Source organism: Heloderma suspectum, chromosome 5 (genome assembly GCF_057233095.1).
Source record: "Heloderma suspectum isolate Gila_16-S chromosome 5, 16-S_ref, whole genome shotgun sequence".
NCBI lineage: Eukaryota > Metazoa > Chordata > Lepidosauria > Squamata > Helodermatidae > Heloderma > Heloderma suspectum.
The window spans coordinates 226,119,231-226,144,694 of record NC_139462.1 but is presented as its reverse complement, the minus strand read 5'-3'; the positions used below and the strand labels follow the sequence as shown (position 1 = coordinate 226,144,694).

The 25,464-nt window shown below is 46.7% G+C and overlaps 1 protein-coding gene and 1 non-coding gene across 2 annotated transcripts in view; one reads left to right on the top strand and one right to left on the bottom strand.

The window, feature by feature from the left end:
* The window catches only part of ADCYAP1R1 (ADCYAP receptor type I), a 136,258-nt gene extending 119,083 nt beyond the window's left edge, over positions 1–17,175 (bottom strand). The window contains exon 1 of the mRNA XM_084855104.1: positions 17,076–17,175. Within this exon, the coding sequence (XP_084711230.1) occupies positions 17,076–17,172 (97 nt within the window). The 5' untranslated portion in view covers positions 17,173–17,175. The remainder of the gene's footprint in view (positions 1–17,075) is intronic.
* On the top strand, positions 11,865–11,972 carry LOC146345227 (U6 spliceosomal RNA). Its single transcript, XR_014792758.1, has one exon. It is a non-coding gene; the product is annotated as a U6 spliceosomal RNA (small nuclear RNA).
* Positions 17,176–25,464: the final 8,289 nt, after the last annotated feature.

Sequence of the window (25,464 nt, the reverse complement as noted above, 5' to 3'; positions counted from 1 at the left end):
GAAGGACGGGCTGCTGCCAGGCACTCGCTGAGCTGCAGGGCGCTTGCTGAGTGGGTCTAAGAGCAAGTGGGGGCTGGGAAAGCAGGCAAGGAGGAGTCCATCGGACTCCATTTCCCCTGCAAAATTTTGCGACATCCCCAGTTGTTTGGCCCTGGGAAGCAATCCCCATGAAAAGAAACTGGGAATGCTGGAGAAATTCGAGATGGATTAAAATGAGCTCAGATTTCTAAGAATCCAACCTGCGGAATCTGCTGCGGAGCGCCCCCCTCTGGCCCTGCGGCGTCCATGGACTTTCGGATGATTTTTTTACTTTCCCAAAAATTACGCATATAAATCCATAGAAAAATATGTAAGATTCTGCTAAGGAAATGTAGAATGGAATAGGGGATGATATACTACATGTTACGTACTGGGGTAAATTATGTAAATATTTACATAATTATTTCCATATTTTCTGCATGAGAAAAAAAAAGTATCCACATCCATCTGTGGGCAGATGACAGAATGAAAGGTGCCTGAAACACAGATGGAGCGGATTTTACACAGTCCATACATCCCTAAAAGAAACTGGCAAGACCCCCGAAGCTTTGCATGCTTTTATTGGCTAGCAGATGGCCCAAATACAATGGGCTGGAAATACATTTTATTAACCTCAGTGGGATTTACTTCCCTATCGTGTGCATAGCATCAGGTTGTGTGAACATGTCATCCTTGTGAGGTGCATTGACTAGATAGAGAAACCAAAAGAGAAAACCAATGGAAATCAGTGGAACTATATTTTCTGCCAACTTCAGGAACCACACTTTTTTCCTTTTCTTTGAGTCTCCTACTCAGAAAGCCAAGCCTTCTTTCAGTAGTGTGAAAAGCTCTGCTTTCAAGTGCCCTCAATAGCGTCTCAGAAAAGGTAAGGCCAGCGCCAAGCCATTTCCATAGCAAAATATTTCACACGTGGGAAAATGGCTTTTTGAAAGGCTAGGATCTCTTATCTGGAACTGGGAAAACACAGAACTCTTTTTCTGTGTCCAAGTTACTTATATCCTTCCTGCCCATTGGATAGCTATTCTGAGCTCATCATTGGAGATGTGGTTTTTGGTTTGTTTATTGTTATCCCCCCTGCTAATTTCCACTTTTAACAAAATCATTTAAGTCTCATGACTGATTTAATGGTTTCCTTGTGTTGATGGTAGAAAGCTTAAAAATGAAATACTCTGGAATTCAATTTGGCCCATGGGATGTAAGAGGTTCCCCGCCCATGATATATCCTGTTTTGGCATAACTTCATTTCCTTTATTTCATTTCTATACCAGCCAATAGCCAAAGCTTTCTGGGCAGTTCACAAAAATTAGAAGAAAACAAACACACACATAGTATAAAAAACTTTAACATACAAAATTTAAAAACAATTTAAAACAGCTAAAAACAGTTACAGTAAGATACTGAACTTGATAAAACAGTGTCATTAAAATACCACCATATGCCATCAAATGCCCGGGATTAGGGGACAGACTTAATCAAAAAGATTACAATGTTGGCACTAGGCAGACCTCAGTGGGGAGATCATTCCACAATTGGGAGGCTACCACTGAGAAGGCCCTCTCCCTTGTTGCCATGCTCTGAGCTTCTGCAGGGCTTCTCTGGCTGCTTATGGAGTGTTTCTGGGACACAGAAAACCAAGGATGGTCCCCCTCCTTCTCTACCTTCTCATCTCAGAGATGGGGAAGATGGCAGGGTCTGCCCTCAACAGATGTCCTAGGCCTTCAGTACAGGGTGATGCCCTTTGCTGGTCATGGCGAGCATAAACCTTGGCTGGATACCATGGGGCAGCCAGAACACTAAAGGAGCTGTCCAAGGTGCTGAACCCTATCCCCAATATAGGATCAGTATCTTGGATAGCTCCTTTAGAGTTCTGCCTGGTTCTGCCAGAGAAGATCCACTGGCCCATTACATTGGAGACACCAGCCTCCACTGATGGCTACCAAAGGCCAGCCAAATTTGTGGATCCCTGGCAATGTGGTCCAAGGCCCTAACTTGGGGGGGGGGGAGGGATGGCTGAGAAAATTGTTTCAGTTCATTTTTGACCAGAATGTATCCAATTGCATGTCCCAGAACCAACCACAGACCTGAATGAAACCTGCACAGCCATCCTGTAGTCAATGGGAGAAAAATGCATACATTTTGATAATGTGCACAATTGATGCATACATTTGGGAAAAGGTTAATGGAACACATGCACACCCGAAGCTTGAGATCAGGTTTCACCAGTTTTCACATCCCTGGGGATGAGGAACCTGCTGCCCTCCAGATATCTGTGGGACTCCAAGCCAGCTTGGCCAATGATAAGGCATTTTGGAAGATGTAATCCAACAACAAGTTGAGGATCACAGATTCCCCTGCCACAGCTGAACACTGAAAATCCTGGTTGGGTTGAGGAGGGGAGAACCAGGGATGCTTGGACTTACCGAATTTCCCCGATCTCCAGCTTGAAGCTCTGTTCACCTTGTTCTCATTTCTGTTTGCAAATTATCTGGTTTTCTTTTTGTTTGAATGAGGAAAGTGGGACATTTGAATGGGGAAAGTGCACACTTCTGTGCACATTTTTCAAAAGTGTGTATTCCTACCCCCATTGACTGAAGCGTGAAAAAAGTGTATTTTTTGAAAACAAATTATATTTTAATGTATGCACTTTTTTTTTTTAATGAACACTATCACAAGTTCAGGAATGAGTGAGTTCTTTCCAAAAAAAAGTGTTCCCATTCCCATTCACATTCAGGGATGAAAACGGGGCAAGTTCTAATGATTTGTGAACTGAAACTAAATTTGCTTGCATCCTGACTTGGGTTGTGGTGGATGAAAAGGAGGCGGAGGAGAGCAAGCGTCACTTGGGTGGATGAGGCAGCTCTATGGACCAGGTTTTACTTTTGCCTGAGTCCCTTTGGGATGAAAAAAGGTTGCGAAGATGCTCAGGGACTTGGCAATGTTGGGAACATGAGACAGGGTTTCTGGATGACGCCACAGACAGAACTAGAAACATTGTTGGAAAACAAACAGCACAGGATATTTATGTGTAGGGATATCTGTTGCTAGGAAATCTGGCCCTTCTTGGTAGGGATGGTGTGGGCGCCCAGTTTGGTCTGCAAATCTTTTGGACAGCTGGCACCTGCGCCCCCCAAGCTGCACCCACTGAGCTCTTCCCCACTTGCTGGCCCTCCAGGTGCAGTCGAGCCCCACCCTTCCGTGCTCAGTAAGCTGCCTGCAACTTACCCGGGCCTGTTCGTCTCTGCCCGATCGCCATGTTTTTAAAAAACGTGGTGATCGGCAACGCTTGCCCATAGACTTATACGTAAAATAGCGCTGTGAAACTAGAGTAGATGGGCGGCTCACAGCGCTTTTTGCATATAAGTCTATGTGGGCACATAGACCTGAGCTGGGATGTGTTCTCAGTTCTCACATCCCTACTTTTGGGGATCGCCAGATTTCCGCAGCATTCATGGCTCAGCTCTCATTTGTGAGCCGAGGTACAGGTTTTTCCCATAATCTGGGAAGTTTTTTCAAGGTTTTAAAAAAATTGATAAACAGAATTTTTCACAAATGGTGGCTCCAATCCAGGTAATTTGCACAAATTGTGGCTGTAATGTTCATATTTTTAATGAAAATAAAAAAGATCCGGAAAATCCCAAGCTGGCCTGACTCAATGTAGATAAAGTGGGGAAACGAGTTGAAGTCCAGGGGCTGAGCTGATGAAAGCTCAGCGAACTCCACCCCCTGGATGGATTCCTCCAACATCCCTATTTATGAGTTAGCTTTAACTGCAAACTCTGGCTAATTAAATCAGGAATATAAAAAGGCAGGGAGTGCTCTTTCTGGCTCATGCCTCCCGTTCTCATCTCATCAAGACTCTGCTCATGGAACAACATTTGCTATTCTCTTTGTGAGTCAGAACGGCTGCTCGGTTGAGTTTCCCAGGCTTGCCAGCATGCTGCTGCTGGACGGAACAGGATTCATGTATGTGAATATGTATGCATGCGTGAATAAGCAAATACAGCACAATCTGTTGGGCATGTCATTTTTCTAGGGATGGCGGAGAATTTCTCCCCGAAACTTCGGGGGGCTGAGCGCCAACGTGTTCGGCCCCCCGAACAAGTTTCGGGGAGAAATTCTCCGCCCCCCGCCCCCCCGGGACGGGACTTACCTTTGCCGAATGTCCCTCCCACCGAAGGGTGGGTACGGCCAGCGGTTCGGCGGGTGTTCGTCCAGGGCGGGAGTGGCAGCCGGTCTTTCGACTGGCTGCCACCGCCGCCGCCATTCCAATAAAAGAAAAAAAAACGCCCCCGTGATAGGCTACGTGACGATTAACGTAGCCTATCACGGCTAGATTTGCAAAGTCAGCCATGATAGGCTACGTAAATCGTCACGTAGCCTATCACGGGTGACTTAAAAAAAAAAAAAAAGGGCGTACGGATAATGGCGGCCCCCATAGGGAGCCGCCATTCCTGTTCCTTATTTGTGCGTTGCCCTTATTTTCACCGTAGTCTACGTAAAGATTTACGTAGACTACAGCAACGCAATAAGGAATGCGAATGGCGGCTCCCTATGGTGGCCGCCATTATCCGTACGCGCTTTTTTTTTTTTTTAAGTCACCCGTGATAGGCTACGTGACGATTTACGTAGCCTATCACGGCTGACTTTGCAGATCTAGCCATGATAGGCTACGTTAATCATCACGTAGCCTATCACGGGGGCAGTTTTTTTTTTTAACTTTTTAGTTTGTGGCCAGGCGAGGCGAGGCGCCTCCTGCCCGGCCTGAATTTTGGACTTACCTTTGCCGAATGTCCCTCCTGGCAGCGGGTACGGCCAGCGGTTCGGCGGGTGTTCGTCCAGGGCGGGAGCGGCAGCCGGTCTTTCGACTGGCTGCCGCCGCTGCCGCCATTCCAATAAAAGAAAAAAAAAACGCCAGCCTGAACTTCACGGGGGGAGCAGCGAAGCGCCTCCCCCCATTGCGAAAAGCTTCGAGGACAGGCAAGGGACTTTTGTGCACCCCTACATTTTTCTGAAAAATAAAATAAAGCCCATTCAACTGTGTGTAGGGGTACAGTTTAGGATTCCATTGTCCCAGTGCTAATGGTTACCATGAGTCTCTGCTGATATTCCAGGATGGAAATACCATGCCATCTAACTGCACAGACCATTCCATGAGGGGAGATGAGTTTTTGTGGCCATGTCAGACAGAGCCAGAAATGCTCTAGCCATAACGCACAGGCACACATTGTGTCCCAACACTGATGTTTGGGGCAGGGCCTCAAAGGCTATATAAGGTGGCCCCCACTTCTACCTGGCACTCTTGCTAGTTTGGTTGGCACTCACTCTACCACCATGGGCAGGATAAAGTCGGGGCTATTGTTTGTCTCTGTGTGGGCTGAGTTGGACAGTTTTGCCCCGAATGCAGACTGGCCTAGAGATATTGTTGTTAGAGTGCATTTCCCATCATTTCTGACCACTTTCCATGCTGGCTGATGGAAGCTGAACTCTAACAACATCTGGAAGGTAATGGGCTCCCCATCCCTTGCTAAAGGGCATTTAATTTCTTTGCCTCCTACTAGTGGCAATGCCGCTAATTAGGCAAGGGCAGTCATGATTTGGGTGGGTGATGTGCTTAGGACACACAGAGCTGCAATTACGGATGTTGGAGGAATCTATTTGCAGAGTGGAGTTTGATGAGCTTTCATTGGTTTGGCCACCACTTTCACTGGTTCGGTCCATTTTCTGCTGCAAAGCCCACCTTGGTCTGCAGTGAATTGGGGCAGGTCGTCAATTTCCCCTGTTTTGTCTTGTTTTAAAATTTCACAGATTATGGCTGAATTGTACACAAATTTGCATACTTTCACCTATTACGAAAATGTGTGAAAATTTTGGCTGCAATTTTCACAAATCTCTATCCACAAAATATATATATGCAAGATGTTCTCAGAGTTTGGGGAGTTTATGCCTGCAATCTTGTGTAAATGGTCATTTTGTGGCCACCATTTGTGTAAATCAGCCTTTATGAAAAAGGACGAGTGTCCATTTCCCCACAAATGTTGGCTCAGCAAGGAATCGGGAGGCCATGTGCCCCTCACTGGGTGCTCATGGACCACCCAGAGGCTCACCATTTGTGGTTAGCAGGGGCGTGTGGTGGGGGTCCAGCGAGTAGCATGCGACCTGGACCACGGTGAGTTCATCTGTTCCTAAGTTTAATCCAACACTGAGCAGTGCTATAGCAGGAAGCTATAGCAGGATGCTACTCCTGTGGGACTCAGTAAGCTCCTCTGTGTGGTCGGGGACCCCCATCGTCTAGAGTTTCTGAAGGTGTGGAGAATCCAGTGCACATACAGCTGAGCATGAGCACACAGATGTTCCCTATTCAGACCTCATGGGAGTCAAGTGCAGTAGTGCTGGCCAAATTAACAGTAGGACTGGAGTCAGTGAACACGGCTCCCCCCTCCCACTCCATGTGTTTGGTGAAGAATTTGAGGATATTTCAGAAAGGGGGACAGGGATTCTATGGCTTTCCTCTCCCCATAAGAAGCAGGGGAAAGGATGGCCTTCTCTCTGTCCCATCAGCCAGGACAGCTAGACTGGTGGGGACAAGGGAGAGAGCCTTTTCTGTGGTGGCCCCCACTCTGTGGAATGCCCTCCCTAGGGAACTCCGCCATGCCCCCTCTTTAATGAGCTTCCATCATGCATTAAAAACGTGGTTGTTCAGGCAGGCATTTGGGGTGGGTTAGGGTATTTTAGAAAATGTTTTTATTGTAGAATTTTATTGTTTTAAACTGTTTTATTGTATGTTGTACATCGCCCAGAGTGGCTGGGTGACCAGCCAGATGGGTGATTGATAAATTTAATAATAAATAAAATAATAAATAAATAAATTTACAAGGTAAACAAAGGGAGATTAATTTCTTTCTCAGCCCAGCAGCAAAGCAGAGGGAATAAACATCCCTATAACCATCAGAGAAGATCCAGGAAGGGCTATGCTCAAGAGGGGCTAATGGCTCAGTGGCAGAGCCCCTGCATTTCATGTAGAAGGTCCCAGGTTCAATCCCTGGCATCTCCAGGTAGGGCTGGAAAAAGTCCGACCTGAAACTCGGCGTAAGGCAGCTTCCTATATTCCTAACATGCACCAGGCAGAAGCCAAGGTCCTCAGAAGCCCATCACATCTCACTTGGCCTTTGGCTGGTTAATCACTGGCCGTAAAACTGATCAAATCAAGTAATCAGTGACAAAACCTTCTCCCCACCTTGTAGCAGCAAATTCTGTAATGTAATTACATGCTGTATGATGACGTCCTTTCTTTCTTTTCTTTTTCCACTTGCTCTACACCAGGGATCATGTTGTAAACGTCTGTCATGCCCCCCCCCACACACCCTTTAACCATGTTTTACTTTCTTTCTTTCTTATTGCATTTATTTCCAAATGCCTTTAGAGGAGAAAATGTCTGGCAATCAGCAAAACAAGGGAAGAGATGCCTCGCCTGCTGCCAATCACAGCAAACGCGTTACCATTCTAACATGAATGTGAATAACAAAATCAGCAAAAGATGGGAGGATGTGTGTGTGTTTAGAGGGGGGAAGGTAGCTGGAGATTATGTTTTGCTTTGCCAAGCACTGCGGGAGAGATGGTTTCGCAGATGTGCACTTTGCAAAAGGCTTCATGCTCAATGGCAAGATGGTTCCTCCTGGTTGCGCTATGATGCTCACTTGGCCCTTTCCTTTCAATGCTTTATCAATCCCCTGTCCTTTCTGAGCCTTGCGGCCAGCTGTTCTTATTTCCCCTGACCCTGCTTGGAGCTGGGGGTGGGATTATTTGCTCTGTGTGCACCTCTGCTCTTGCAGCTGGGTATGGGATAAAGCCTACTCCAAACATGGCTCAAAATTGCCAGTCCACATACAGCTGCCCCCAAAGCTATGCTGGTGCTCTATCTATTTCATTCACTGCAGGGAAGCAAAGGGCAAGAGACCAGGATGTAGGCAGATATAGAGTGGCCACTGGTCAAACAGGAAGTGGCAGAACTACTCATGGCAGTGTGTTAACCATCCTTGCACAAAACGAAAAAATAGGAACCCAGGAAGCTGCTTTACACCATATCAGCTTTCTGTGACAAGGAGTGGCTCTCCATATCCTGCAAAATGAACCTTTTAACTGGGGCTGCCAGAGTTTGAATCTGGGACATTCTGGGTGCAAAGTCCCCATATGCTGTTACTGTTGTCATGTCAGAATGGACTCTCAGAAAAAGTAAAGCAACAGAGGAATGAAGAGGAAGCAAGAATTAAACACACACAGAGACACAGTCAGAAATGTTTAGGAGTTATTGCTACATTGAAATCCATTACCTTTCCTGGGGTGGGGGCTCTATGAGATCTGGCCTGGTGCACCATGAAGCTTTTGGTAAAGACTAGGGATGGCGGAGAATTTCTCCATGAATCTCCAGGAGGCTGAATGCCAACGCATTCGGCCCCCCGAAATTGTTGGGGAAATTCTCCGCCCCCCCGCCCCCCGGGATGGGACTCACCTCTGTCGAATGTCCCAGTGGCGTTTCAGCGGCGTTTCGGCGGGGGCGGCAGCCGGTCTTCTGACCAGCTGCTGCCACCGCCATTTCCCCGTAAAGTAAAAAAATAAAGTGATAGGCTACGTAACGATTTACGTAGCCTATCACGGCTACATTTTCAAAGTCAGCCATGATAGGCTACGTAAATCGTTACGTAACCTATCACGGCTGACTTTGTAAAAAAAAAAAGCGCATACACAAATGGCGGCGCCCATAGGTGCCGCCATTTGCGTTCTTTATTTGGGCATGGGTAGTCTACGTAAAGATTTACGTAGACTACGGCGAAAATAAGGGCAACGCAATAGCCTTACCCAGGGCTTAGGCTACTCTGCTAACTACCCCAGTGCATTTCCTTGCTTAGTTGCTGGTGATTAGCATCTGAAAGAGTTATTAAGTTGTAAAGGAATAAAGCCTTGGAAAGAATCCCTTTTGTCTGTGTCGTGAGTTTGCTATTGGAGGGGACTTAAAAGGCAGCTAGGGGGCTCCTGACATTTAGTGAAAGTGGAACGACAGTTTTGAACATCCCTAAAAAAATATACGATTCTGTCAATGAGTGGACAACAGAACAAAAGATGCCTCAGAATCTGAGAAACACTGACAGAATGAATTTAACAAGCCATTCATCTGGTGTCTTCTAGAGAGCTGTAGTTTTATATATAATTACCTGAATTATTCCTGTGTTTTTGTTTTGTTTTTGCTGTTCTAATAAGTTAATGATGTAAATACATTTGTCTACTCTCTGTCAATCCCCCTCACCTTCCTCAAGCAACCTCCCCCTCTGGAAAACTAAATAACATCCTGAACATGGGGAAGGAAGGAGGGATAATGAGTGGAAAAAGTCACTATCACAGAGGGCAGATCTCAGAAGTCCCCTCCTCAGTGGTGGTGAGTCACCCTGTTGCTTGCAATGCCATCTCCCATCACAGTGTTGTTCTTCTTGTTGTTGTTGTTGTTTTTCTCCAGATGCTCAAGAAATCCCTCAGCATCCTCACTACTGCCAGCGTTGGGTGCCCTCAATATACTCATAAAAGGAGAAGTCATATTGTGTATAATGTGTGAATAGGCCACTTCACACGCAACGGCAAGCCACCATGGGTGGATTTCTTCACGGGCTTGTCACTGCGGCACTAGCCAGTATTTTGAAAATGTAAGCTATGATGGAGGCATGCAGTGTCTGGTCATTATGTGTGAACCCAGGCTGGGTGGGTTGTTGGGATGGTGAACAAATTGCCCACACCCCTAAAGTAGGGATGAGTGAACAAGCAAAGTTCAAGATCACCAGGAATCTCTCAATGTCGTCTTGGCAATTGTCCCTTGCCTCATTACCATTTGCATGTGTGATCGCTTTTCACCTTGTATGGCTGGGAAACTTGTGCAAATTGAGCAGCAATCGAATGCTCTATAGACGAAACCACGGCTGATTCAGTCCATGGAGGAAATTTGTGCTAATTAGGAAAGTTGCACAAATCAAGCTCGGAATTGAGAACAAGATGAACTTGAGGGTGTGCTCAACAATTTGGGAATATTTTTGGTGGACCCACACTCAGGCTGTCATTTGGGGCTTTGAATGGGGCATGCTCACATGTTTTGTGAGCAGAACCAAAATTCTTATATATTCCTACCCTTAAACAGGCGATAGGTTCTGGGTGGTTTTTTTAACCACTCCAACAACCCACCCACTAGCGATGTCTGTCATTGTGGAATCTGGATCTTTGGGGGCTCAACAGAGTCCCAGAGAGCACCCAGCTGGGCTCGCATTTGCAGGCCAAGCCATGGGGCTTTTCCCAAAATACAGTAATTTTTTCTGTGTGTTTTTTAATGTATGTAAATGAAAATGTGGGCAAATTTTGGCCACAATTTGCCAGACCCCTATTCAAGAATGCTATCAAGATCCCCCATCTTGTGTTAAAATGGCGGCCGCTAAGGAGGATGGGCGAGGAAGGACATGCGCGAGCAGGTGAGCCAGTAAGTCCTCCTGTCTCACTAGCCCCACTGCTGCCGTGTTAGCCAGGATGGGGACAGAGGAGAAGAGAGCACTGCTCACCTCCCCTCTTCTCCCCATCCTTGCTACTGCGCTGGTATTGGCAGGGCAGGAGGATAACAAGATGGACGCCATGCCAGTGCTGCTGTCAGACCTTGCTGGCTGACCACAGCTGGTTTACAATGGCTGCAATAAATTACTCCCTGACAAGTCAGAAACCTGCCCAAGGCCGGGAAAGGAGGCAGGTTAACCAGAGCTGGGAAGTTTACTGGTTCAAACAAGATGAGTCAGTGAGGCAGAGAGAAGTCCCTTTAACAGTCCAGGGTCTGATTCATGAGCATAAGAGGAAGTTCGGGTTCAAGGTCTACAACAAGGCTGATGAGATCCAGTGTGTGTATCCGATGTTGCTCTCCAGCAGCTTGGCCCCTTCCTTCTTCCTGCTTTTAACTACAACACCCTGGAGCAGTCCTCTGGCAATCAGTCCTCTGGCTTCTGGGAGCCTCTCCATCTTAAATGGAGAGAGGCTCACCTCCGTTGTTCTTTCACATGAAGCCACCTTCACTCTGCTGGGGTCAGGGAAACTTTTCCATCTGAATCCGACAAAGGGGCTGCAGCAGGGCATAGATCATTGATGGAGCTGTTTCTGTGCTAGTCCCTTCTCCTGGGTTCTGGAGCCTGCCATTCCCCTTCATCCTTGGAGGAGTCTGAGGAGGCATAACAGCTGCTGCCACTGTGGTAGCTAAGCTTAGGAGGGAGAAGGAAGCAGCAGAGACAACAGCGAGCGGGGGGGGGGGATGATCCTGGGTCACCCAGCAGTTGGGTCCATCAGCACCCCATGGTTCAGCAACTGGGCTCAGGGTGGCTGAGCATGGGGAGGGGGGACAGTCTCCTGGACCCAAATGGGTGCCCATGACAACCCTATACTGATCAGAGAACTCAAATGTATTTGATGCAGTTTGCTTTCTCTCTTTTCCTTTCCCCTTCCCTGGGAGTATGACAAGCGAGAAGCCTAACGCTCCTGCCTTAGATGGTATGTTTCTGCATTTTTGTTTGTAAGCTGAAGTGTCTGGGGAAAACTTTGGTCTGATTTTCATTTATTTACAGCATCAACCTGCAGGCATTGTGTACTGAATTTTAATTGCCAAGAGACACTTTGGAAGAAAAAAATTAACTATCCGATAACCTAGATAAAGATGCAAGAAGTAATTTGTGGGTGGAGGAGTAGATAAGAGGTAGGTTCAAAAACTATTATTGATCTTTTGCTGGAGGAAAAAAAATCAGGAATTGGACGTGCAAGCACATGTGTAAGAGCATGGAGCACATTTACTAAACATTGGTACGTTACAGAGAAGATGAGCATGGCCTCTGTGCAAATATGACATGCACACTCATGAAGCATTCCATATTTTTTTGAGGAAGGAATTATGGCTCAGTGATAGAGCACCTGATTTGCATACAGACTGTCCACTGGAGGCCAGTGGCTCCAATTTCACTGGGGCTGTGAATCCATTCTGGGTTTCTGACAGAACCAGCCAGAACTCTAAAGGAGCTCTCCAAGGTGATGAACCCTATCCCTATCTTTGATGAGCTTCTGCCGGACTTTAAAAACCTGGCTGTTCAGGCAGGCATTTGGGGTGGGTTTGGGTTTTTTAGAGCAGTGTTGTATTGTTACGTTGTTTTGTGCAGTTGATCATGTAAATCCGTTGTATTTCCTGTTGTTATTAGTACTGTACACTGCCTAGAGTGGCCAGGTAGCTGGCCAGATGGGTGGCTAATAAGAAAGAAAGAAAGAAAGAAAGAAAGAAAGAAAGTCCTGAAAAGGGGATCAGCACCTTGGATAGCTCCTTTAGGGTTCTGGCTGGCTCTGACTGAAACTCAGAATGGATTCACAGCCCCACCGAAATTGGAGCCACTGGCCTCCTATGAGACTGACCATCGTTCGATCTCCAGGTAAGGCTAGAAAAATCCTAGAGTGCCACTGACAGTTGCTGTCAACAGTAGCAAACTGGATGGACCAATAATCTAACTCGGTATAAGGCAGCTTCCTCTGTTCCTTGTGGGACACTGCAGAGAAGGCTGCCATTCCCTGCTCAAATTTCAGAACAAAACGTGTGTTTGTGGCCCACTGATCTCACAATGTAGTGTCAATGGGGGGGGGGGCACTGTGCATGCTGGGAAACATTGCCAGGCACTATAGGAACACTCCTGGTTGCAGCACCTACAACATGACCAGTTTCATTTTTTGAAGCAAAGAGGGAAGGATGAGGAGTTGTCACCAACATTTCTCCCTCCATTATTGACAAAATGGCTGTCCATATTTGCTGGAAGAAAAGGAGAGATTCAGCCTCAATTAGGGATGCTGGAGAAATTTCAGTCAGACTAAAATGAGCTCAGATTTCTAAGAATCCGGCCTGCGGAATCTGCTGCAGAGCGACCCCCTCAAGAAATACAGAGTCTGTGGACTTTCAGATGTTTTTTTTCTTTTACTTTCCCAAAATTTACGAATATTTGTTCATAGGAAAATACATCTCTGCTGAGGAAAAGTTCAATGGAAAGGGGAACAAAATACTATAAGTTATGTACTAAGGTAAATTATGTACATTCTTATGAAAACTCTTACTTAAGTATTTGTGTATTTTTCCGCATGAAGGGAAAAAAATGCATCCGTCTGTGAGTGGATAATGGCACAAAAGGTGCCTGACAAACCACAAAGCACAGACGGAGCAGATATTACACAGTCCGTCCATCCCTAGTCTCAGGATATAAAACCTGGGGTTTAGTCATCATAGTAGCACAACATGTTTCAGCCCTATATCCTATATTTCTAGGCCTTCTTCAGAGGATAAAATTAGACTACAGCCAGCAGATCTCTCTGAAAACATGTCTCCAAGAATAAATCCTGCAACTGGATTTCTTCTTGAATATGTGTGTGTGTGTACACATATGTGTATATCACAGAATCATAGAATCATAGATTAGTAAGGTTGGAAGGAGTCTGTAAGACCATCAAGCCCAACCCCCTGCTCAATGAAGGAATCCAAGTCAGAGCATCTCTGACAGGTGGCTGTCCAGCTCCAGCCTCACCTCGAATGCCTCCAGTGTGGGAGAGCCCACTACCTCCCTAGGGAATTGGTTCCATTGTCAAATTGCTTTAACAATTGGGAAGTTTTTCCTGATGTTCAGCCGGAATCTGGCTTCCTGGAACTTGAGCCTGTTATTGCATGTCCTGCACTCTGGGATGATTGAGAAGAGATCCTGGCCTTCCTCTCTGGGACAACCTTTCAAGGACTTGAAGAGCGCTATCCTATCTCCCCTCAGTCTTCTCTTCTTGAGGCTAAACATGCCCAGTTCTTTCAGTCTCTCCTCATAGGGCTGTGTTTCCAGTCCCCTGATGGTCTTTGTTGCCCTCCTCTGAACCCTTTCCAGTTTATCTGCATCCTTCTTAAAGTATGGTGCCCAGAACTGGACACAGTACTCCAGATGAGGCCTAACCAGTGCTGAGTAGAGGAGAACTAGTACTTCCTGGGATTTGGAGGTTATACTTCTATTAATGCATCCCAAAACAGCATTTGCCTTTTTTGCAGCCACATCACATGGTTAGCTCATATTCAAGTTGTGATCTACAACAATTCCAAGATCTTTCTCACTTGTACCATTGTTGATCCAAGTATCCCCCATCTTGTAACTGTGCATTTGGTTTCTTTTTCCTAGGTGCAGCACTTGGCATTTCTCCCTATTAAATGTCATTCTGTTGTTTTCTGCCCAGCACTCCAGTCTATCAAGGTCACTTTGAATTTTGTTTCTGTCTTCCAAAGTATTAGCTATCCCGCCCAATTGTGTGTCATCTGCAGATTTGATCAGCATTCCCTGCACCTCCTCCTCCAAGTCATTCATAAAAATGTTAAAGAGCCCTGGGCCCAGGACTGAGCCCTGTGGTACCCTGCTCGTTACCTCTCCCCAGTTTCAGAAGATCTCATTTAGAAGCAGTCTTGGAGTCCAATTCTGTAGCCAACTGTGGATCCACCTGATCATTGTTTCATCTAGCCCACTTTGAGCTAGTTTGCTCATCAGGCTATCATGGGGCATGTTGTCGAAGGCTTTGCTGAAGCTGAGGTATATGATGTCCACAGCATTCCCACAGTCCACAAGGGAGGTGACCTGATCAAAAAATGAGATCAAATTCATCTGGCAGGATTTGTTCTTGACAAATCCATGTTGCCTTTGAGTAATCACTGATTGCTTTATAGTCTGCTCCAAAATTTTCCCAGGGATTGATGTCAGACTGACTGGTCTGTAGTGCCCAGGTTCTTCCTTTTTGCCCTTTTTGAAGATAGGGACAACATTAGCCCTCCTCCAGTCATCTGGCACTTCACCCGTCCTCCATGATCGCTCAAAGAGAATAGACAGTGGTTCTGAGAGTTCTTCTGCCAGTTCCTTTATTACTCTAGGGTGCAGTTCATCTGGCACTGGCGATTTGAACTCATTCAAAGTAATCAGGTGTTCCTTGATCATATTCCTATTGATCTCAATCTGCAATCCTGCCCCTTCAGCCTGTACTTTGCCTTTGCCAGGGAGGTCATAGACCCTCTTTAGGGAGAAGACTGAGCCAAAGTAGGAATTGAGCACTTCTGCCTTTTTTTTTTGTCATCTGTTATCATTTTGCCATCCTTATTTAATAATTATTTAAATAGTTGAACCAACATTTCCACCATTCTGTCCAAGAACTCTTCATGTTCTCTTATTCCCCGGCGGGTAGACACTCACCACTCCAATCCTCTTACTTTTCCTCTCAACAGCGTGATCAATTTGTACTTGTTGCACATGTAGGCCATGTTGTTCCCAAGCAAGAAAACCAACATTGAACAGACCTTGCAGGTCATCACTACTGGAGAGTCTTTGCCCTGCATAGTATTTGCTATGCAAATTGCTATTTGCTATTCAGCTATTTGCTATTCAGTATTTGCTTTATGTTTCTAGATTTCTGATTATACAGGAATAGCCTGTGCTTTGTCCACTATTCGCTGGAGGTTAAAAACACAGGCCCACTGGTATGGAAGTGTGTGTTACAAGAAAAAGAATTTAAAAAATATTAGGGGCCTCCCCCTTGACCTCCCCTGCCATACTCCCCTGGCCAACTCCTGTTTGCTCCCCTTGTTCACTCGCTCTGATCACTCGCTCTCTAGGAGCTTGCTTCCTTGTATAGCCCCTAGACCAGCTGGATCAGCTTCCTCTGCTCTGCTCAGCTAGGAGACAGGAAACAGATATATTCAGAGATCTCTGAGCCTACCCTTTTCATCAGGTGATCTTGGAGTTCTCCAGTTTCGTCTAGCTTCTGTCCATATTTGTCACCAGAGGTGGGAAACAATGCTCAGTCTGTGGGTAAGTAAAGAAGATGCTGTTGCTTGCTGGTGAATCTTGCTGAGAAATGGGAGCCGGGAGAGGGGGGGTTGACCTCCATGTATCCCAAAACCTCATGGCACCTTGTATGACATAATACAGTTGCTTCCCTGATAGAGTCCATCAATCACACTCTGTACCTTGTTTAATTAATTTTAACTTAGCTACTCAGCACTGCTTAATTGCTTTTGGTTTCTACATCCTGTCATGTGGGCTAGCTAGTTACAGTTTGAATGTTCAGCCTCTGCAGAATGCCCACTGGTTCTACACTGGTGTGACCTTAACCACTTCAGTCTGTGATGAGACCAGTGGAGGCTGGTGGCTCTGATTTCAGTTGGGCTGTGACTCTGCTCCAGGTTTCAGTCAGAGCCAGCCAGAACTCCAAAGGAGCTATCCAAGGTGCTGAACCTATTTTGGGGATGGGTATCAGCACCTTGGACAGCCCACTTAGAGTTCTGACTGGTTCTGACTGAAACCCAGAATGGATTCACAGCCCCACCGAAATCGGAACCACCAGCCTCCACTGGCTGAGATATTTTTCTATGTCTTTGTATACTCAGCTTCACTCTACAGTTTTCAGGTTACAATTTAACTCTGGAACCTGTGATTGCTTCACAAACATTCTCCTGGTTTGGGATGGGCAGATTAGCCCGGTCCATTTCCTCTATTTCCCACCTCCCCTACAGATTTCACCCCCCCCCAAAAAAAAAACCTCCATACTTATTTTTGAGTAATTCTAAAAAAGAAAAATGTGTGCATTTTTAGCACATTATTATTTGGGGGAGGCATCAACCCACTGACTAAAGCATCTTTCCATGCAGTTTTGAAATATGTGCACTTTTCTTTGTGCACTTCTCCAATGTGTGCATTTTATTGGAAGCAAGTTTTCAGTTCCATATGGTGGCTTGCAAATCCGGAAAGGGGATTTCTGAACACAGTGGGTCTAGATCACGTCTTTTTCTAGGTAATGTGGATCGTAGAAATTCAGAAAACCCAGATAACTTCCAGTTACATTCCCATATTTACCCACTGTACCTTCCTTACCTTACTCCAACACACTATACCGGGAGGTCTGGAAGGAAAAGTGTGGAGTGTGGGTTATGTCTCACAACGCACCTGGAGATGAATCATTTAGTGGGATTAAGCTGGTCAGTTTCTGGATGGTCTCTAAGCAGGCCTCTTGCTCCTTCCTGATGAAACAGTCTGAATGCATCGCAACAGCCTGTGAAATAAAGGAAAGGGCTAGTATACACCCATATAGCATCTAGTTTCACTCTCCACTCTCATGGAGGAAGCCTGAACTTGGGTACAACAAAAAACAACAACTGTTTGGAATCTCGGCTAGGGATGTATGGACTGTCTAAAATCTAGGGCTGTGCAGGGACCCCTCAATCCAACTCGGAAGCTGCTTTGCGGCTCAGGCACATCCAGCTCGGGCAGATTCGGGGGGCCCCCAACCTGCCTCAGCCCTGAACCCGAAGTCGGTTCCCCCCTGACGCCCCCACACAACCCCCCAGTTCCTTACCTGGGCTGCCTCCTCCTCTGCCGCTGCCTTCCCCATTGCGCCACCTTCACCTCTGTCACCTTTGCTGCCGCCACTGTATTCTCCTCTGCCACCACCACACCGCCTCCACTGCCTCCTGAGGCCTGGACGTGAGGCAACGCTTCTTGCAGGGAGTCACTATTTTTAAAATGGCGACTCCCTGGAATAAGCGTCACAGTGTGTCCAGGCCTCAGGAGGCGGCGCGGCGCAGAGGCAGAGGTGGCGACGGTGGTGCAGCAGCAGTGAGAAGGCAGCTCAGGTAAGGACCTGGAGGTGCCAGGGGGGACTGGGCCAGAGGCCGAGGTGAACCAAGCCCCCAACCCACTCCGGGCCCCTTTGTGCCCCCTCTGCTTCACCTCGGAAGAGGCACAAAGTGGCCTGAAGCAGCCCGCTTCGACTCGGGCTTCGGGCTTCGGTCCAAAGCGGTGCACAGCCCTATTAAAATCCTCTCTGTCTGTGTTTCACCGATTGTCAGGTGTCTTTTGTTCTATCATCCACCCACAGACAGATGCGAATATTGCTTTTTTTTGTCATGCGGAAAAAATATGCAAATAATTACGTAAGTATTTATGTAAGTGTTTACATAATTTACCATAGTATGCAACGTTTGGCATATTGTCCCTTATTCCATTCAATGTTTCCTCAGCAGAAGCTTATGTATTTTCCTACAGGTGTATATGCGTAAATTTCAGGAAAGTAAAAGAAAATAATCTGAAAGTTGACAGACTCCAAGCGGCCTGAGGGGATCATTCCACAGTGGATTCTGCAGGTTGGATTCTTGGAAATCCAAGCTCATTTTAGTCCATCTCGAATTTCTCCAGCATCCCTAATCTCAGCTGAGCGACAGTATTATGCTGAGGGCAGTTGTTATTCCATGGTTACATTAAAGTGAATGGAAAGACAAACTTTCTAGTCCTCATAGGGTTTTCACCTCAGGACCCAGACATGGGACATTTTACACCTCCCAGTGCAGCAGGAAACAGGACAAGCCAGCTCATCTCTAGTCACATCCCTCTCTGGTCCTCTCATTCCTCCACCGCTTTTCCCTGTGGTGCTGAGTAGAAATTCATACAGCAGGTGAGGGGTAGATAACAGCACTGGGGAGATGATGGGTAGGAGAAGCCACAATCACCTCCTCTCCTGCTGCAGAAAGAAAACTCAAGGGGAAGTTTCAAGGCTCCATGCCCTGAACTTCAAACCCTTGGAGGTCTTAGTAAATGGTGGAAGGTCGAATGCCTGATGCAATCAGAGGCTGGAGTGGGATTCCCAAAGACCCATGGATGGAGCTGCAACTCTCTCTGTGTTTGCTCCTTCTTCTCCGCAGGGCCAGTGACACATTGGCAAACCTAGTCCTTGAAGAGGGACCCCCATATTAATAGAAGTCTGCTGCTTCCTTCCTCTTGCCCTGACACCCCTGTGAAAAGACAGCTATTGGGGCTATGATCTGAAGGAACCCAAGGCATCAACCTGGCTGAAGATGAGCAGCTGTGTCTTTGGTATTTCCCTGGATGGGAGACACCCTGGGCACTCTATGTTAGGGATTGATGGACCCATCTCCATCTGGGGCAGGGGGAGCTCGATGAGCTGCCCTCCCCAGCTTGCCCCACCTGGACTGGCTCAACAAGCCTCCCTGCTCGCACAACCTGCCAAGCCTCCTCCTCCTCCCAAGGAGGCCAGGGCAAGAGCACTGGGGTGCCATGGCCACATCCATCAGCCAGGTCCATCAGCGACCCAGAGCTTGGCAAGTGGGGTCTGGGAGGCCAGACCGGGCAGGAGTGGGGGAGTCTATTGGACTCCATCCCTTGTTGGACTCCAGTGCCATCCCCACTCTATGTGTGCTTCCTTGAACTCCATGGAGGAAACACAGGATAGAAACAAAGAAAAAAGCAGAAACAAGTGAGATACGTAGGCTCGGTCTCAAGCTCATTCTGACTCGAGTCCATATTAGATTGCAAGCACTCTCTCTTTGCATGAACATCTGTGTGTATTTTTCCAAATTTATACATCAGTTGTGTGGATGTTTGAAATGTACACATTCTTCTCCCATTGATTAAAGCGGATTTGTGTGCATTTTTCCAAAAGTACACTTTTTTCCCATGCATATTTTCCAAATGTATGCATGCTGTCAAACACATTTTAGTTTTGTCAATGAATCACACCGCACACTCAGAAATGGCAGACTTTGACTGCAGATTGTGATCAAATCTGTGTCCAGTTCTCAAGGTGTGAATTGGGCAAATCCTGATCAAAAACAAACTCAAACTAAGTTCTCATGCATCCCTAGGGGCATGCAACAAATGTGACCATGTGGAGTAGGGATGTTGAACTCTCCTCTCCTCTGATGGGCGGATCCCATGGACTTGTGAAACATTTTCTAACTTCCCTGAATCTTTGTGAAAATTTCTACGTAGAAAATACACAAAATAAAAAAACCTGCCCCAAAATGTGCATTTCCCCCATAGGATAAAGCATTAAAATGCACATTTGGGGGGATTTCCACATTTCCACATAAGCGAATTCATGCAGGTGTGATTGGCACAAATGTGAATTTGCACAATTTCAGAAGCAAAAATAATCTCATTCCGTTGAGGGTGGACAATGGAATGAAAGGTGCCTGACAATCCACAAAACACAGATGAAAGGGATTTTACACAATTCATACATCGCTAGTGTGGAGTGCACCTGAACAGTGTTCCATTCAGTCAACCTTTCCTTCTTCCACAATACTGCATTCCATGTCCCTTTTCACCAAACTTTCCACCTCCACCATCTCCAGCAGTCAGCGTCCCATGAGCACACATACCCCTCATTAAGGATGGACAAACCTTGCGATTTTGCTCACTTTCCCTACTTCATTCAGTGTCTCATTTTCTGCAGTCTTAAGCTTGAAGTTTGAGAATCTCCCCAGCCACATTCTAATCCAAACTTCTCTCATTTTGTACTTTTGAACCATGACGTGAACCAAAACTCAAGCCTCTTTCAAAATTTGCTCTTCTTTGCATTTTTCAATCGAGTTCTCCAATCAAGAAATGCATACAAAAATGTATATAATAGAGAAAATGCTTAAAATACATTGTATCGGGAAAATCGCTTACAAAATCTGTATATTCAGCATGTATCCCGAAATACAGCATGTATTTCAGGGATTAAATGCATGTATCGGGATAAATGTGGATAAAATGCTTATGAATTTTCATACAATCTTTTAAAAAAATCTCAAAGTATGGAACAAACGGAACTGACGACTGGAGAAATTCTCAAAATTCAAGACAAACTTAAGATTGGACAAATGAGAAACGGAGAGAAACCGGAATGGATACATTTGTACATCCCCAGTGGAGAAAACTAGACATGTGGCTTCCATTTTCTACCAGCATCCACATACTAAATATGTTCAGCTCTGATACTCATCAAATTTGATTATGCTACCACTGCCACCAGTTTAGTCTTCCTACGCTTTCATTTTAAAGTGGTGTTGGTTGTATTGTTTGTCCTGCTTATATTTCACTTGTGGGGTGGTGGTTGGGGTTACGTTTTACCCTGTGTGTTGCTCTGACGGTAATTCTACAGGAAAGCTTCTAAATAAATTTATGTAATTATAATAATTTGACAGCTTCCTGAAAGCCCACTCCTTGCTCCATTCTTCATTTCTCCCATGCACCGCTCATGTGGAGCGATGTATTGCCTTCAGCTTTCCAAGTACAACCACTTAGCACCATCTGGCGTAAAATGAACCCGTAAGTGTGGATTTCTTTGGGTTGCAGCCTTCTGATTTTACTTGTTTTGACTCAAGGATGTTTAATGTTTTCTACATTCAGTTAAGATAAATTGGTTTCTATTTCCCCAGGAGAGAACACCAGTGATCTGTGCACAATGCAGAACCATGTGATGGATAACACAGGACAGGAAAAGGCAGGTGGAATGAAGATGAAAGGCAAGGAAATGCTCTGAATCAAACTCTCTGAATCTCCTAGAGAAGCTGTCAGCATCCTTGTTGCTGCTGGTGGTGGTGGTAGATGCAGAGATCAGATTGGAGGAAACAGTGATGACTGAACATGAATTAATCCAAGAGAGAAGAGAACTTTGCATGCAAAAGCATTCAAAGTTCTGTTGCTTCTAATGTGATGGCATGCTTGAAAAGCAGCCTGTATAATTCTAAAGAGATAAAAGAGGCCAGGGAAGGCAATACAACCCGTTGCTGCCAGGGAAGGGTGGCGGGGGGGGGGGACACAGGCTGAGGCTGTGAAGATAAATAAGTGAGATAGAATACCTTATGACGGGTCTGTTTCATGAGGCCTGAGGCCTGTTCCATACATTACCTAGCAACAAACCCAAGTTTATCACTGTGAACTTGTCCATGACAATTCTCTGACAAGGGTACCTTGTGATGTTTTCAATCATCACCTTGTTTTCAATCATCTGTTTGGAGAGCTCAATGGTAGGGAATGTGCTTTGTGTGGAGAAGATACTATATTCACTCCCTGGTAACTCCAGTTAAAGGGATGTGGTGATGGAAAATGGATGGGAAAGACCCGTAATGTTCTCTGGCCTAGTCACCCTGCCCTGCCTCATAAGAAGACTCAGAGGGGAGGAGGTTTCAACCATCAACCCATCATCTGCTACTCTAGGACCTTCCAGGCGAGAGGAAGTGGCTTTACCTGACTCCTCGGACTCAGAGGACATCCCTCTGATACAGACCCCACCAGCACCATGACATAGGAGTCACTGGCTGCAGAATCAGCCAAAGGCCCTTTAAGAAGCAGAGAGATCTTCAAAGGATTAGCAGCAGGTCTGAAGCTACCAGCCTCAGGAGGCTTCCAAAAGCCTCTTAATCTTACTGAGACAACTGTTCTCCAGGGGTGTGTTTCAGCCAGTGATCTCCTGATAGACCTCATCTTGCCTTACCTTGTCTGTTGGGAACTTGCACTGCCTAAGCTTTCCTTGCCTCATTGGATGTGACATTGCTGTACCAGAAATGTGCCAGCTAGCCCTACCAGGCAGTACTGCTGCTGCACGCTGGTCATCCCAGGAAGCAATATGCTGAGATAGGACAGGACAAGACTCTTCTCTGCCTCCACCCCTGAAGAGGTGCTACCAGGCACAACAGACAATACTGGGCTTAGATGGACAAATAGGCTGACCAGGTATAAGACAACTTCCTATATTTGACACATTGTCACTACACATTTTCTGGTATGTGCTGAAAACCATGGTAGGCACATGCCTTTAAAAGGAGCATGTAAAGGAACACTGTGAAAAGAGAATTCTTATCTGCATGAGAACTCAGGCCTGCATTGTCAGGGATCAGTAGGGATGTCAGAGATAGCCGTAGGGATGGCGGAGAATTCCGCCACGGATTTCAGTGAGGCCGAATGCACTGGCATTCAGCCCCCCGAAACCCGTGGCAGAACAGCAACATCAAGGTAAAGGTAGCCACGCAAATGGCATAGCGGCCACTGTTTGCGTAGCTCCTTTATACTTACATAGCCTATCACAGCCAAGAGCAGGGGTGCAAATGGCGTAGCGGCCGCCGTTTGCATCCCTGCTCTTTGCCATGATAGGCTACGTAAATACTTAAGTAGCCTATAATGGCAGCTTGGAAGGATGCAAATGGCAGCCGCTATGATGGCCGCCATTTGCGGCCGCAGCAGCCCAGCCGCGACCAGAACTCCAGCTGCAGCTGGCCCTGGCCGGCGGCTCCGCAGACCTGCCACAGAGTGGATCCGGCCGGGGAGGATTCTGGGGGGAGGGACATAACGCCTCCCCCCCACCGCAGATGCCCCAGCATGGAACTAGGTAGGTGTTTCGTACATCCCTAGATAACCGCAATAAAACCAAATGAGGTGAGATGTTGAGGAATACACCCAGTGGATTCGGCAGTGGACTGGCTATTCCCTGGTCAGGCAGATTCCAACAACTTGTGGACAATTTTTCCAACTTCCCCAATATTGCACAAATTTTATCTTCAAAAAATACACTTAAAAAAAAAAGAAAAAGAACAGCCAAAAATGTACATTTCCCCATAGGCTAAAATGTGAAAATGCATATTTGGAGGGATTTTGCACATTTGGGGATAATTTGTGCATTTTTGCATGTGGCATAGTGGAAAAATGCAGATTGTAATTCTTGAGGCATGGTGCCTCTGAACTAGGGATGGACAAGTGATGTTCTCCAAACATTGTCACACCACTCATCTGATGCCCAATTCCTATTGGCTTTTGTGATTGCAGCTCATTCTGTGTCAGTGCAAAAACTGCACAAATCCAGCAGTGATCAAACATAAAATTTGCACAAATTGGTACAAATTTACACAACTTTCCCCTGTACGCTTAAGTGGGTAGGGATGTACGAAACACTTACCTGGTTTTGTCCAGGGACATCCGCAGTGGGGCGGGAGGCACTCCATCCCTCTCCCTGAAATCCTCTACAGGAGGGGAGGTTATCTGTTTCTCCCCCCAGGAATCCTGCCTGGCTGGCTCCGCTCTGTGGCCAGGCCACGGAGACGCCGGCTGGGCCAACCCACAGCGGGGCCTCCAGCCACCGCCAGGCTGCTGTGGATGCAAATGGCGTCCTGAGTAGGGGACACCATTTGCGTCCCTATGGTAGCCCGTGATAGGCTACGTAAATATTTCTGTAGCCTATCACGGCTAAAGCAGGGATGCAAATGGCGTCCCCTATGGGCTACCATAGGGACGCAAATGGCGTCCCCTACTCAGGACGCCATTTGTGTCCGCAGCAGCCTGGCAGCAGCTGGAGCTGAAGCTGCAGCCGGAACTGAAGCCGAAGCTGCAGCCGGAGCCGCAGCCAGGTAGGCTCTGTTTCGCGGGGCTCTCGCGGGGTGGTGGGGCGGGTTGCTCCATTCCACCACGGATTCTGGGGGCCCGAATTCACTGGAATTCGCCCCCCCTGGGATTTGTGGTGGAATTCTCTAACATCCCGATAAGTGGGGCTGATTCAGACTACAAGGGCAATGTTTGCAAATTAGTACATTTGTTCAAACCTGAACTGGGAAAGTTGCACAAATCAAATGAGAACACATGTCCAGCAATTTACAAACATTTTTGGCAGACATGCGCTCATGATCGCAATTGCGTTTGGGGCTTCAAATAAGGGATACTAGCATGTTTTGTGGGCTAGTATCCTTACAGAATACATCCTGAACCTGAAGGTAGCTAGGGATGGATGTATCTGTCAGTTTCTCTTCCACCCGTATTTGGATTTTTAATAGTCACAAGTTGTTTCCATCCTGAATATGAAGACTTTTGCAAATTCGGGTAAAAATTGAACTGAGACGAAATTCTCACCCATTTGTATTCATGAATCTGACAGGCGGAGTCCACAGCAGACCGGCTTTTCCCTGGTCAGGCAGATTCTGCTGACTTGCAGACCATTTTTCTAACTTCCCTGATTCTATGCAAATTTGGTAGGGATGGCGGAGAATTTCTCCCCGAAACTTCGGGGGGCCGAGCGCCAACGTGTTCGGCCCCCCGAACAAGTTTCGGGGAGAAATCCTCCGCACCCCCCCGCCCCCCCCGGGACGGGACTTACCTTTGGCGAATGTCCCTCCCGGCGGTGGGTCCGGCCGGCAGTTCGGCGGGTCTTCGTCCGGGGCGGGAGCGGCAGCCGGTCTTTCGACCGGCTGCCACCGCCGCCATTCCAATCAAAGAAAAAAAAAACGCCCCCGGGATAGGCTACGTGACGATTAACGTAGCCTATCATGGCTAGATCTGCAAAGTCAGCCGTGATAGGCTACGTCAATCGTCACGTAGCCTATCACGGGTGACTTAAAAAAAAAAGAAAAAAGCGCGTACGGATAATGGTGGCCCCCATAGGGAGCTGCCATTCCTGTTCCTTATTTGGTCCCTGTAGTCTACGTAAAGATTACGTAGACTACGGCGAAAATAAGGGCAACGCTATTTGCGTTGCCCTTATTTTCGCCGTAGTCTACGTAAAGATTTACGT